General features: G+C 46.8%; 1 protein-coding gene across 7 annotated transcripts in view; it reads right to left on the bottom strand.

The window, feature by feature from the left end:
* ADGRE3 (adhesion G protein-coupled receptor E3) overlaps positions 1-8,696 on the bottom strand; it is a 49,826-nt gene extending 41,130 nt beyond the window's left edge. For 5 of the 7 annotated variants that reach the window (XM_058727718.1, XM_058727716.1, XM_058727713.1 and 2 more), the window contains exons 1-3: positions 8,552-8,696; positions 2,871-2,921; positions 861-986 (exon numbers count right to left, since the gene is read on the bottom strand). In XM_058727718.1, coding sequence (XP_058583701.1) covers positions 861-986; positions 2,871-2,921; positions 8,552-8,576 — 202 coding nt within the window. In that variant the 5' untranslated portion in view covers positions 8,577-8,696. The remainder of the gene's footprint in view (positions 1-860; positions 987-2,870; positions 2,922-8,551) is intronic. The other 2 variants (XM_058727717.1, XM_058727714.1) reach the window with 1 other exon arrangement.
* Between the last annotated feature and the right edge of the window lie 5,565 nt (positions 8,697-14,261).

Below are 14,261 nucleotides of genomic sequence, written 5' to 3'. Positions count from 1 at the left end.
TTTCCTTCTTTCTTTTCTTCCTTCCTTCCTTTCTTTTTTTCTCTTTCCTCCCTCCCTCCCTTCCCTCTTTCTCTTTCTCTTTCCTCTCTCCCTTCCTTCCTCTCTTCTCTCTTTCTTTTTCTTTCTTCCCTCCCTTCCTTCCTCCCTTTCCTCTTTCTTTCTCTCTTTCCTCCCTCCTTTCCTTCTTCCCTTTTCTTTCTTTTTCTTTCTTTTTCTCTTTCCTCCCTCACTTTTTGTCTTTTCTTTGTTTGTTTCTTTCTTCTCTTTCCTCCCTCCCTTCCTCCCCTCTTTCTTTCTTTCCCTTTCTTTCTTTTCTTTCCCTTTCTTTTCTTTCTTTCTTTCTTTCTTTCTTTCTTTCTTTCTTTCTTTCTTTCCTTTTTCTCTCTTTCATCCCTCCCTTCCTCCCTTCCTCTTTTTCTTTCTTTCTTTCTTTCTTTTTCTTTCTTTTCTTTTCTTTCTCCTTCCTCCTTTCCTTTCTCCCTCCTTTCCCCCATTCTTAAAGACGTTACTTTTAAGTTTATTTAATTTTTGAGAGAGGGAGAGAGAGAGAGAGAAGAAAGAAAACACCCACGCCTGTGGGGGGATGGGCAGAGAGTGAGGGAGACAGAGGATCCCAAGCAGGTTCTGCGCTGACAGCAGAGAGCCCAATGCGGGGCTCAAACTCAGGAACCATGAAATCATGACCGGAGCCCAAGTCAGACGCTTAACTGACTGAGCCACCGAGGTGCCCCGGAAGCATTTCTTTCTTGATGAGTCTTGAGCCAATAGGTTTTTCCGCGTGGCAGTCTCCACCCACAGCAGTCCCCGTGCTACCTCCCTTCCACTCCCGCCACCGGGTGGTTTGAAAATTACCCCTTTACCATTGCATGTCTCAAGGGGGAATGTGAAGAATTTCTTCCCAGAGTCGGAAGCGTATCCAGAGTCGCAGGTACAGTAAGTGCCGTGGACACAGTGAGCGTGTTGGGGGCACTGTGGACAGGTAGCTGCTGCAGGGAAAAGAGGGGGCAGGTCAGATGTCACCGGGGTTGAGAGATGTCTGTTACCATTTGGCTTTGCCTCTCTGACTGGGGCCTCTCCAGGATGAGGAAGGCTACACCCTTTTCCTCCTTTGAGATCTTAAGTACATTACAAAACGAGAGCTACGAAACCCAAGTTACAGAACAAAGTGAGGATTCGTTTGCATGACAGAGGTCTGGAGCTGGCGTTAATTTTCACACAAAAATTTCAATGCAATATAATGGTGCTATTCTCAAGATCGGCACAGGATTTTTATTTTTACTTATTTAGTTATTTAAGTTTTTATTTACTTATTTTGAGAGAGAGGGAGGGAGGGGCAGAGAGAGAGAGAGAGAGAGAGAGAGAGAGAGATAATCCCAAGCAGGTTCCGCACTGTCAGTGCAGAGCCCTCTGCAGGGCTCGGTCTCACCAAGGGTGAGATCATGATGTGAGCCGAAATCAGGAGTTGCACGCTTAACCCACTGAGCCACCCAGGCACCCCCATTGCAGAATCTTTAAAAGGGGGGAATGGATTGGTTAAAACCCTGGGGTCGATCCTGGCTCCACAACTTATCAGCCGTGTGTCTTTCCATCTCTCTGTGCCTTGTACCCTCATCTGTAAAATGGATTATTGTGAAGAGTAAGTGAATTAATACATGTAAAGTGTGTTGGGCAGTGCCTGGCACACAAGATGTATCAGCTAGGATTATAAAAACTTGAAAGTGTAGGGACCCACAGGAGGTATATTCGGATACGGGTTCATATTATCTTTGCAAGTCTATGTATGACTCCAAATAGATAGAGATACGCTAATGATCTTAAGGTGGGCCCTCTTGGGAATGATTGGAGCCGAGGAAGTATCTCGAACACTCCCTATGAGGTGTTCACAGGGAGAGGGGACTGGGAACCTGATGGGGGCCACAATGCAGTCTGGCTACTCAGAATGCATCCCCCAGCAGTTGGTTAGAAATGCAGAAGCTCAGGCCCCACCCTTACACCTGCTGAATCAGAATCTAGTGAGATCTCTAGGCGATTAAAGTTAGCCTTAAATCATCTTGTTTATTTTTTTTGTTTTTGTTTTGGTGCCTCGCTTATTATCAGAATAAAATGATTACCGTCCTGCTCTGTCTCTCCCCTCTGGAGTGCTCACTTCACTTCCTTTGTGTGTTTTAGCCTCTGTTCTATTTCGACACTGGGCACATTGTGGTGACTGAAAACAAATGAACAAAGGACACTAAAGTAAAAAGATACATTAAGGGGTGCCTGGCCGACTCCGTTGGAAGAGCGTGTGGGGTCATGAGTTCGAGCTTAATCCTAATCTTAATCTTTTTTTTTTTTTTTTAAATTTTTTTTTTCAACGTTTTTTATTTATTTTTGGGACAGAGAGAGACAGAGCATGAACGGGGGAGGGGCAGAGAGAGAGAGGGAGACACAGAATCGGAAACAGGCTCCAGGCTCCGAGCCATCAGCCCAGAGCCCGACGCGGGGCTCGAACTCACGGACCGCAAGATCGTGACCTGGCTGAAGTCGGACGCTTAACCGACTGCGCCACCCAGGCGCCCCAATCCTAATCTTAATCTTAATCCTGGGGTCGTGAGTTCCAGCTCCACATTGGGTGTAGAGATTACATAAATAAATAAAACCTGGGGCGCCTTGGTGGCTCTGTCGGTTAAAGGGTCTGACTTCGGCTCAGGTCATGATCTCACGGTCCGTGGGTTCGAGCCCCGCGTCGGAGCAAGCATCCCCAAGTTCTACTCCGAGAACAAGCCTCTTTGCTCTAGCCCACTGGAGGATGTGAGTGGTCCCAGATGTACCCTTGGTCTCCACCTTTCCTGGTTCTCGGACTGTGGAGAAGTCAGGCGTTGAGCACTTACCTTTGGTCATCCGAGCCATGACTTCTGACAAACTCAGCAGGAAACAGAGTCCTGGAACAGGGAAGCAGAAGGGAGACATGTGACATGGCTGTGGAAAGATTCCAGGAAATTCCCCAAGGGCTGTGTACCCGCTATCCACTGCTATGTAAAAACCATCACAAGATGTAGTGGCTTAAAACAGCAAGGTCCATTTATCATCTCTCATGATTTCTGTGCTTTGGGAAGGGCTCAGCTGGGTGATTCTGGCTTGGGGTTTCTTACACGGTTGCAGTTAGGCAGTGGCTGGGGCTGGAGCAGCTGGGAACGGACTGTGCATTGTCACCCCTTTATGTAGCCTTAGACTTGGGGAGTTTGGCTTTCCTCCCAACATGGCAACCTTGGGCAGGCAGCTTCCATGGCAGTTCAGAACTCTAAGAAGGAGTTTCCCCGCCAACGGGCTATGTGTCCTGTTAAGATCCAGCCCTGGAAGCCATGAAACTCCACTCCTATCACATTCTCCTGGTTACAAGCAAGTCGCCAATCCACTCAGATTTACGTGGATAAGAATCAGTCTTCCTCTTGAGGGAAGGTGGGCAAGGTTCTAGAAACACTTCTTAGAAGGGAAGTATTGTTTTTGCCTTCTTGGGAAATGTGGGCTGCCTCTACTGTGGCTGATCAAGTGCTCCTTCCTCTTCCCCAAACCTTCCCAGCGTCTGCTGGTATCATCAGCATGTTCCTGCTCGGGTAAAGACCTGAAGACAATGGATAGATGGGTGGCCTTCTCTTTCCCTTTCCTGAGAAATCCGACACCACTCTGATAGCTAGTTCTCCCCTCGCCTTCTTTTCATTCTTATTACATACCAATATCTAGAATTATTTTCCATTTGCAAGGATACTACTAACAGCTGGTATGGTGCAGGAATCGGCCAATCAGAATGGACTCTGGACCCCCTTCTCTACCCCAGCAGACGTTAACGTAGATGCCCAATTATGCGGAGGTGGGTTGGGTCCCGGGGCAGGATTTGGGCGGGCAGGAGTGTCGTGGGAGCTGGTCCTGGGCAATGATTGGTGTGGGCACAAATGGTGTGGGAATCTTTCAATATGAACAACCAACCAATGGCTCCTATAGTGCCCACTTGTTGAAGTTTAGCTCTGGTGACTAGTCACTTTATTTGCAACTTTGGTTACCCCTTGAGAAAGTGGCTTCTGCAGATGAATGGATACAGAAAATGTGATATACATAATGGAATATTAGTTGGCCTTAAAAAATAAGAAAGTCCTGTCACTTGTGGCAACATGGATAAACTACAGGGCATTATTCTGAGTGAAATAAGTCAAACACAGAAGGGGGTTTCTGTATGATTTCACTTAACGTGAAATATCTAAAGGAGTCACACTCATGGTAGCAGAGAACAGATTGGTGGTTAGCAGGGGCTTGGGGGAGAAGGAAATGGGAAATTGCTTTTCAATGGATATAAAGTTTTTGTTATATAAGGTTAGTTCTGGAGACCTGCTGTAAAACCTAGTACCTGTAGTTACCAATAGAGTGTTGTGCAGTCCAAGATGCATTAAAAGAATTGATCTCATTTTATGTGTTCTTACCAAACACACACACACACACACACACACACACACACACAAACAGGGAAATTTTTGTAGGTGAAATGTTTGGTATCTTCATTGTGGTGATGGTATTATGGGCGTAAGGTGTATATATACGTACAAACTTATCAAGATGTGTATATTAAATGTGTGCAACTTTTTGGTCTATCGATTATACCTCAATAAAGCTAAAATTAAAAAAGAAAGTGGGTCCTGGCAACGAAAGGGTCTCTGTTAACCAAGTTGGGCGACGGGTGTAGGTCAGGGTGGACCAGTTAGGTAGAGCTGGGGTGAACTTCAATTCCTGTACATAGAGGACTGAGATCAGGGGATTGAGAGAGTCTGAGGCCGACAGTCTGGAGAAGATGGGGGTGTGTGGCTTCCCTGGGGAGGTCCAGAACATGTATCAGCTGGTGGCTGTGAAACAACACTTACAGGGAATTTTTGGAGTAAAAGGCAGCATGCCCTGGGATGCAACCACTCCCTCCAGCCTGCCTGTAAACACGCCAGTGAAACCCCCTTGGAGAGAGATACCATGTCTTGGAGGGAGGATTTCTTTGGTGGGGGTGGGACAAAATTCTAAGGCCAGCCTCTACAACATCTAAGGGGAATTGAGTTCTCATTACATGCCAGGCATTGTTCTAAGCACCCCAGGCACATGCCCTTAATCTAGCTTTGCAATGACTTCAGGAAGTGAGTGCTGGTAGCATGATCCCAGTTGTGCAGATGAAGAAACAGAGACACAGAGGGGCGCCTGGGTGGCTCAGTTGGCTAAGCATCTGACTTCGGCTCAGGTCATGATCTCGTGGTTTGTGGGTTCGAGCTCCGCATCAGGCTCTGTGCTGACAGCTCGGAGCCTGGAGCCTGCTTCCGATTCTGTGTCTCCTTCTCTCCCTGCCCCTCCCCTGCTCACACTCTCTCTATGTCTCTCAAAAATGAATAAATACTAAAAAAAAAAAAAGAGAGAGAGAGGCACAGAGAGGCTAAGTAACTCGCTCCACTTCCCAGAGCTAGGCAGGGACAGAGCTGAGATTCAACTCAGGCTCTGGGCTCCTGCTGATAACCTATCAACCCACATGACCTCTCTTTCAGAAATCCCACACGTGCTGCATGCATGGAGGTGCCATTGACAGCGACAGGTTTACAGTGACAACGACTGGAGGAAAGGGTAGCTTTTCTTCCAGTAGATGCTGCTCCCCAGATATGACAGTCCAGTAGAAGGGGTGATATGTTACTTGGTCATTTGGGGGGCAATCTAGACCGACTGCAGGATTTGGGAGACAAAGCCCTATGGGCTAGTGGCAACCCTTTACGAATGGGAGGGAGGACAATGCTACCTCTTTTTGGGTTTCCCTTTATGAGTTTCTGGTGGTTGTGAAATTACCATGAATTCAGTGGCTTAAAAACAGAAATGTATTCTCATATGGTTCCGTAGGCCAGACGTCCAAAGTTAGCCTCACTGGGCTAATATTAAGGTTATCAGTGGGGCTGCTTCCTTTTGGAAGTTCTAGGGGAGAATCCATGCCCTTCCACTTCCGGCTGTCAGAGGTGACCCACATTCCGCGGCTGACGGTCTACCCTCAAAACGAGCAGTCGAGTATCTTCCTTCCCTTCTGGTCTCCTGCCACCCTCTTAAAAGGACGCCCATGGTTAGAAGAGGCTCGCTTGTATAATCCAGGATAATCTCCCCATCTCAAGATCCTTAGCATAATCCGTATCTGTAAAGTCCCTTTGAGCATGTGACGTTGCTTGGGACAGGACACCTCAAAACATGCCGCTGTGGCATGTTGCTTATTTTATAGAGTGGAAGGCACTTGAGAAACAGCACTTGCAGGAAGGGCTTTCTGACCTACCTTTTCCTGCTTAGAATCAGGCGGTAACATTTCCCCCGCGAGAGAGGTGCCCTCCCTGTGCCAGGAAGCGAGGGATGTCCTTACCACCAGACTGGGAATGCACGCTGAAATGGATCTGTATAAACACACTCATTGGAACGGCCCTTGGCTTCCCCCAGTTATCCCTCCAACAGACCTCCTAGTCACTTTCGCACCATTCACCATCCCTAGCCCCAACCCCTCCGTCTTGTCCCTTGACAAAGTCGTCATTTCTTTGTCGAAAAGGCACAAAAGCTTTGTGCTCTGGTGTCACTTTCCTGGGTCTTTGTTCTCTTGCGAAGGCACCCGTGTACATGTTGCAGGGTAATGAAACTTGTCTGCTTCTCTCCTGTTAATGTCTTATGTCAGCTTAATTCTTATTCTCGGCCAGAGACCCTAAGAGGGTAGAGGTGAAGTTTTTCCTCCCCTACGCTCATATGGTAACATATTCACAGGCTGCAGGGGATTAGGACGTTGACATCTTTGGGGGGCTGTCGTTCGTCCTTCCGTGCTGCCTGCATTAAAGAGGGTGCTAGTTGTGATCAGTTACTTACACAACCGCATTCATGGACCATTTTGAATAGTTTTGTTTGTCCAATGAATATATTCTCAGCTGGGCTGTGGACTGCTTAGCGGCAGGGTCCTGGCATATTTCCTAATACATTTAAATTTCCCTTCCCCCGACTTTGGTATAATAATTACTTTGCAGAAGTGGCCTAACACTACACCTGCCCAAATGATGAATGTAACTCACAGAGCCAAGTAGTAAAACATATAGGTTGAAAAGCGTTTCCTAGTTCCTGAGACTCAGGCAGCCGGGGCACCACCACATTTTCTTTTCTTTTTTTTTCTAAATCTTTTTAACATTTATTTATTATTGAGAGACAGAGAGACACAGAGCATGAGCAGGGGAGGGGCAGACAGGGAGGGAGACACAGAATCCGAAGCAGGCTCCAGGCTCTGAGCTGTCAGCACAGAGTTCAACCCAGGGTTCGAACCCACGAACTGCGAGGCCATGACCTGAGCCAAAGTCGGATGCTCAACTGACTGAGCCACCAAGGTGCCCCGAGAGCTTACCACCTGCCTCTGTAACTAAACAGCTGTGAGACTTGAACCAAGTCCCATAACCTCTCTGTGATGGTATTTTGTATCATTCACGTGAAGAATTTGGTACGATAATGCAGGTAAAACCATTTTAGCTTTATGTGAGGCTAGAGTAAATGTAAGCTTTGGTTGATATTATGGCTATTGGTATGATTGATATGATGGCTATTGGTATTGCTATTTGATCTGGAGCCGGAAGGCTGGACGGGACTTCAGAGTTGGGAAACCGTCTACACAGAGGTGGCGACTGAAGCCACAGGATCAAGAGATTCCGGGAGCGGGAGCAGAAAGACGAGTCCTTGAGCAGAATCCTGTGGGAGGAGGATAATGGCAAAGAACTGGAGCCAGGCGGCTTGGGTTGGAGTCCTGACTGCCATTTACAAGCTGTGTGACCTTGGGCAGGTAACACAATCTCTCTGTGCTCGTTATTCTCATCCCTAAGATGAGGAAAATACCGGTACCCACCTCATCGGCCCATTGTGAGGACTGAATGGGTTAATACATACAAGGTGCATAGTGAGTGCTCGAAAATGTTGCTTGTTATTCATATTCTTGGCACAGGACAAAGAAAATGGAGGGGGGGGGTAGAGAATGGCAAGAGAGGTAGAGAAAAAGTCGGATCAGTGCCAGGTCACGAAATTATCAAGGAGGAGAGGGTGTCAAACAGAAAATCTGTGAAGATGAAAATGAACAAGTCCTTGGATTGGACCATCAGGAACATTTTAGGGATATTTGACAATGCAGTCTGAACAGGGTGGTGAGGAAAGAAACCATAAGCCAAGGGGAAGAAGAGAATTTTTTTTTTTTGAATGTTTATTTATTTTTGAGAGAGACAGAGACAGAATGCGAGCGGGTTGGGGCAAGAGAGAGAGGGAGACACAGAATCTGAAACAGGCTCCGGGCTCCGAGCTGTCAGCACAGAGCCCGACGTGGGGCTTGAATTCATGAGCTGTGAGATCATGACCTGAGCCGAAGTTGGACGCTCAACTAACGGAGCCACCCAGGCGCCCCAGAAGAGAATGTTTAAAGCAGAGCAGAAGAAAGAGAAGGAAAAAACAGCTGATTGTTGAACCGACTAGCTTGGTTCAATCCCAAGGTCACAGTCAATCCCAAGGTCACACATACCTGGAAGGAGTGATGGCCCTTGCATTCCTGCATGTAGGTAACCTTTGCCAGCCAGCTCTTGAAGCTCCTCACTGTGCTTTTAAGCTGACCACCTCTCTGACTGCAAGGAAGTATTAGGAGACTTGATACACATACCTTAGGTTAGCTGACTAAGGAAATTTCTATAAAAGGGAACTTGTTTTTATCTTTCACCACCAGACCCATGGTTCTGCTTTTTTGTTTATTTTCTGTACGTTTTCTGCACTCATTTTCATATGCTCCTTTGGTGGTAGGTTTTCATAGCTATTGTTGATTGCCCTTGGGGTGACAGAATCAACTGACCCTAGGAGAGGAATGCCTTTTAGTTACAGAGCATTATCTGAGGAGTGGGAAGTGACTTTGGCGTCAAAATCAAGCTTAAATAACGCTGTGGTTTTGAGTTGGGTAAGCCAGAATTTAGGGTATCTCTGTTGGTATCTCAAGTTATGGAAGCAGTCATTTTCACAAATCTTGGTATTTTTACCTCCTTAGCAGATGGCACTCCACAGATCTGGCTGGAGTCTCAAAAATCCAGTCCAGGGTGATAACTTATTTGGTTATCTGGAGCAATCCAAACCAATTGCAGGATTTGGGAGAAAACCTTAAGTCCTTTCCTCCTCCGGCAAATATTTATCGAGACAAATATCACTAAGTGACAGGATCTGTGCTACTTTCTAGGGATACAGCAGTGAACAAAATTAACACAATCTTTTCTATTAAGAACTACAGAGGAAGGGAACTTGGAGGAAAAGCAGGTTTTTGGGGGGAGAGACAGGGTTAAGTTTTGGATAAGTTGATTTTGAGGTACTGTGATTTCAACATTCATTATACATACAGTCAATCTGGTTCACGTACAAAAGAGAGGGCTCTCCTCCTTGCTATCTATCAGACTGCTGTCTTTGCTACTGTTGACTTCATGACAGTTTGTTCATTTTCTTATGCTGATTCCTACCCCTGACACTCGATTCGGGTTGGAAAGTTTCTCTTTGCTTCCTCCTGGTCCATCTCAGCCTAGCTGTGATGTTTAATAAAGCTCTACTGGGGTCAAGAGTAATGTGATCCTATTAAATCTAAGTCAGATCCTGCTCCTCCTCTCCTGAGAGCCTTCGGGAGTCCCAGTTCACTTAGAATAAAAGCCAGGGTCCTCACCATGGCCCATAAGTCCCTGCACGATCTGTCTCAGTCATCTCCTCGCCCTCGTCTCCTCCCAATCTCCCCCACCCTGCACTCTGCTTTCTCTGCCTCAGCCACCCTGGCTCCTTGCCTTTCCTTGGACATGCCAGGCACACTCCTGCCTCTGGGCTTTTGTACTTCTTGTTTTCTAAACGCTTTCTGCCTAATGCTGTTCTACCTAAATGCTTTCGCCCAGATTCCTGCATGCGACCACTTGGCTCGCTGGCTCGCTTCAAGTCATTGCTTACGTGTCCCCTCTTTAGTGAGGTCTCCCCTGATCTCCCTGTCTAAATCTTTCTCTGTCTCTTCTTCCCTTCTTCTGTCTCTGTCTCTCTCTCTCACACACACCCTCCATCCACTTTCCCCACTTGTTTCTATCCAGTGCGCTCACCACCTTCTTTTTTTAAAAAATTATTTATGTATTTTGAGAGAGAGAGAGATAGAGACAGAGCATGAGAAGGGGGGGGGGGGCAGACAGAAGAGACACAGAAGCCGGCTCCAGACTCTGAGGGGTCACCACAGAGCCCGATGCAGGGCTCGAACTCATGAACTGTGAGATCATGACCTGAACTGAAGTTGGCTGCTTAACTGACTGAGCCACCCGGGCACCCCATCACCACCTCCTACAATACAAAACAATTTATTTCCTTTATTCTGTTTACTATCTCTCTGCCCTACTAGAATGCCAGCTCTATAGGGCAAGTAATTTTGTTTGGTTTATTCATCGCTGTATTTCCTGCACCTCACACATGGGTCTGGGGCATAATAGGTGCTCAATCAATACTGATTTAATGACACAGAGATCTGGCTGGAGGGCAGTTATCAGTTGCTCTCAGAGGTGGCTGCCCTTGGTGACTTCAAGTTCCTGACTATCCTGACTAGCCCTTGAGAGGTCTCTTGGTGGTGGCGGGGCTGGTAGCTTGGCTCTCAACAATGGGGAAGTCCAGGTGTCTACAGACCTCAGAGTCCAGGCTTGACCTCCACCCTAACCCCAGATTGCACCGCTCTATTCTAGACACAGGGGATAAAACAGTGAACAAAACAAAAATCCCCATTCTCATAAAGTCTTTTTTCTTTGCACATGCTGTTCCCTCTACTTGGAATTCATTCCTCTCTAATGCTAGGTGCACTTCCTGAAGACCCAGAAGCATTTCCTTCCCCCAAAACCTTCACAATTATCCCAAAGCTAGCCCATACTAACTGATAGAAAATTCCTCATAGTGTGGCTACCTCGGGCCAGTTGCCTGTAAGAACCCGAGGTAGGAATTGGGATCGACATGATGTGTTGGGGGACAGTAGGGGCTGGGGTGCCCATGAGTTTTTGGAGGAGAACTCTCTCAGGAGAAGGATATTAAGGAAGCATGATAGGCAGGGGAAGGAGCTAAATGAGGTGGTCTCAGTAGGAGTCTTAGCCTTGGTTTCATTCCCTGGGGGAGCTCTGGAGGGTGCACCATGGCTCTGATCCATCGGGAGGCAAGGCCTTTTATCCCCTGGGTCCATCAGTCACTGGCTGTGGGCTGCCCCTTGGGGTGGCGTGGGGGACAGAACCTGACAGGCACAGTGATGGATGGGACCCGGGCAGAGTGCCAGAAGCAACCACCCACAGCACCCAAACCTTTCTCTGTGTATACCCATTGTCTCAAATGTTGCTACTCTGCCGTAGCCTGCTTTCCTTATTCTCTCTCCTGAGCGCAGTCCCCAGTAAATCACAAGCCTAGGGAGCCTGACCTAGTAGAATCCCTCCCTTATTTGGTTGTCACCAAAAGAAAGTAGGAAAAAATAATTCAAGGTTCCTAACTCTTTAGGATTTTACCTGAAACAAGATTTAGAAATAATATTATGCCAAGGCACAAACAAGATCCGTCAGCAATCTAATTTTATTGACGACGACGACGGTTAAATCCTATTTGGACCTAGATAGAGTACTTAGTCCTTACACCATACTGCCACCTTCTGGGAAAACTAAGGAATAAGAAATTCAAAGTAGCTTCAAATGTTTGGTTTGTTAAGCAGGACTGAGGGTGAAGATTTAAACCTTTAGAGTGTAAGGAGCCGAGGCCAATCCTACAGAGTATTAACCAGTCCTTTTTTATGTTATCTTAAATATACTATTATATTCTTATTGCATTTGGAAATTGAGGTCCACAGATATTATTGAATTAATAAGCTAAATTTAGTAATAGGCATAGGAAATGGGGGTTAGGAACCTGGTCTTCATATTTATTCATCTATCCACCCTTCCATCCATCCATCCATCCATCCATCCATCCATCCTTCATTCATCATCCATCCATCCACCTATCCATCTTCCTTCTTTCCTTCTGTCCATCCATCCATCATCCATCTTCCTTCCCTCCTTCTGTCCATCCATCCACCCATCATCCATCATCCATCTATCCACCTATCCATCTTCTCTTTCCTTCCTTCCTCCTGTCCATCCATCCATCATCCATACATCCATCCACCTATCCAACTTCCTTCCTCCCTTCTTTCTTTCCTTCCTTCCCTCCTTCTGTCCATCCATCATCTATCATCCATCCATCCTTTCTTCCATCCATCCACCCATCCATCTTCCTTCCTCCCTTCTTTCATTCCTTCCTTCCTTTTCTCCATCCATCCACCCATCCATCTTCCTTCTTTCCTTCCTCCTGTCCACCCATCCATCATCCATACATCCATCCACCTATCCAACTTCCTTCCTCCCTTCTTTCTTTCCTTCCTTCCCTCCTTCTGTCCATCCATCCATCCATCATATCATCCATCCATCCTTTCTTCCATCCATCCACCCATCCATCTTCCTTCCTTCCTTCTCTCCTTCTGTCCGTCCGTCCATCCATCCATCCATCCATCCATCCATCCCACAAATGTTTAGGATATGCCTTCTCTGTGTTTGGTGATTTCATGTCAGATTGATAAATTTTACTCAATCTTAACTTTCTCACATTTAAAATGCTGCCAATCCATTTACTCTTCAGGAGAAAAAATACATCCATGGCATTAATAAAATTTGATTTTCTTCCCTTGGTTTTTAAAAAAAGTTTATTTGAAGAGAGACAGAGATAGCATGAGTAGGGGAAGGGCAGAGGGAGAGACATGGGAGGGGTGGAAAGAGGGAAGAGAGAGAATCCCAAGTAGGCTCCATGCTGCCAGCGCAGAGCCTGACTCAGGGCTTGAACTCACCACACCATGAGATCATGACCTGAGCCGGAACCAAGAGCAGGACACTCAACCAACTGAGCCACCCAGGCACCCCATTATTCCCTTTAATTGCTAAAAAAACATTCTTTTTTTTAAAAAAAGTTTATTTAGTATTTATTTCGAGAGATACAGAGACAGCATGAGTGGGGGAGGGGCAGAGAGTGAGGGAGACAGAGAATCCCAAGCAGGTTCCGCACCGTCAGCTTGGAGCCCGATTCAGGGCTTGAACTCACGAAACCATGAGATCATGACTGAAATCAAGAGTTGGACGCCCAACTGACTGAGCCACCCAGAGCCACCCAGGAGCCCTCCAAATACATTCTTATGTAAGTAGTTCTAGGGAATAAAAACAGAGTTGGTGCGAGGCAAGTTTGGGAATAGGTAAATGCCACGGGAGACAAATAAGGATGTTGCTGTGTAATTAACTCCTAATGCTGATGTATTTTGAGTAGTTGTTGTAAGATACACTGTGAAATTACTTCTCCGTCATTCAGTACTGTTTTACCACTGCACTTTTAATGACTTCACCATACACGGAATTACTCAGTCCTTTACAGATGCATGGGTAGGCTCATTCCAGTTACCTCGTAACCCAAAACGCTGCAATGAACAGCCTTATGTTTTTAACACAGATCCTGGGTCAATGTTTCTTTTTTCTTTGTTAAAAAATTTATTGAAGTGCTCTTTATACCCACTGAGGGGCTTGAACTCACAACCCCAAGATCAAGAGTCGCATGCTCTTCTGACAGAGCCGGCTGGGCGCCCGGATCCCGCGTAAATATTTCTACGGGAAAACTCACTGGAACTGGGTCAAAGGGTAAACACGCTGGAAATTCTGATTATTTCGTCCCAGTGGTGCTTTAAAAAGATTTGTGATTTACATTCCCTCCTGCTTTGATGGACTCTTCTTCACCTCTTTGGCGAGGGAGGGATTCCTGCCTGACAGTTGTGGGCATGACCTCCGATGCCAGACAGAGGAGAGTCACCGTAGTTTATGAGTCACATATACTCATAGTTCAGGGGAGGAGGAAGCCACACGCCACACAGGGCCCCAGAGGGCTGCACTCAGGAACACTGTGCACGGCTCCTAGGCAGGCTTTGTAGTAACAAGAGGGAGAGGGGTCTCCTGGTTCTGCTCCCCTCCACCGACGGGAGGATGTGATGGGCTCGTCTGAATCATTCTGCAGGCTGGCAGGGCGCTGAAGCCTGCTACTCAGGACCCAACAGCAACTGCGCCTGGTCCCCAAGATAAGGAGGATGGTTTCCACAGGGGATCTTTTCTGTGGGAGCAGACTGGGGAGGCAAACTTATGGTTGGGTCA

Source organism: Neofelis nebulosa, chromosome 4 (genome assembly GCF_028018385.1).
Source record: "Neofelis nebulosa isolate mNeoNeb1 chromosome 4, mNeoNeb1.pri, whole genome shotgun sequence".
Taxonomy (NCBI): Eukaryota; Metazoa; Chordata; class Mammalia; order Carnivora; family Felidae; genus Neofelis; species Neofelis nebulosa.
This window is presented reverse-complemented; position numbering and strand designations above follow the sequence as displayed.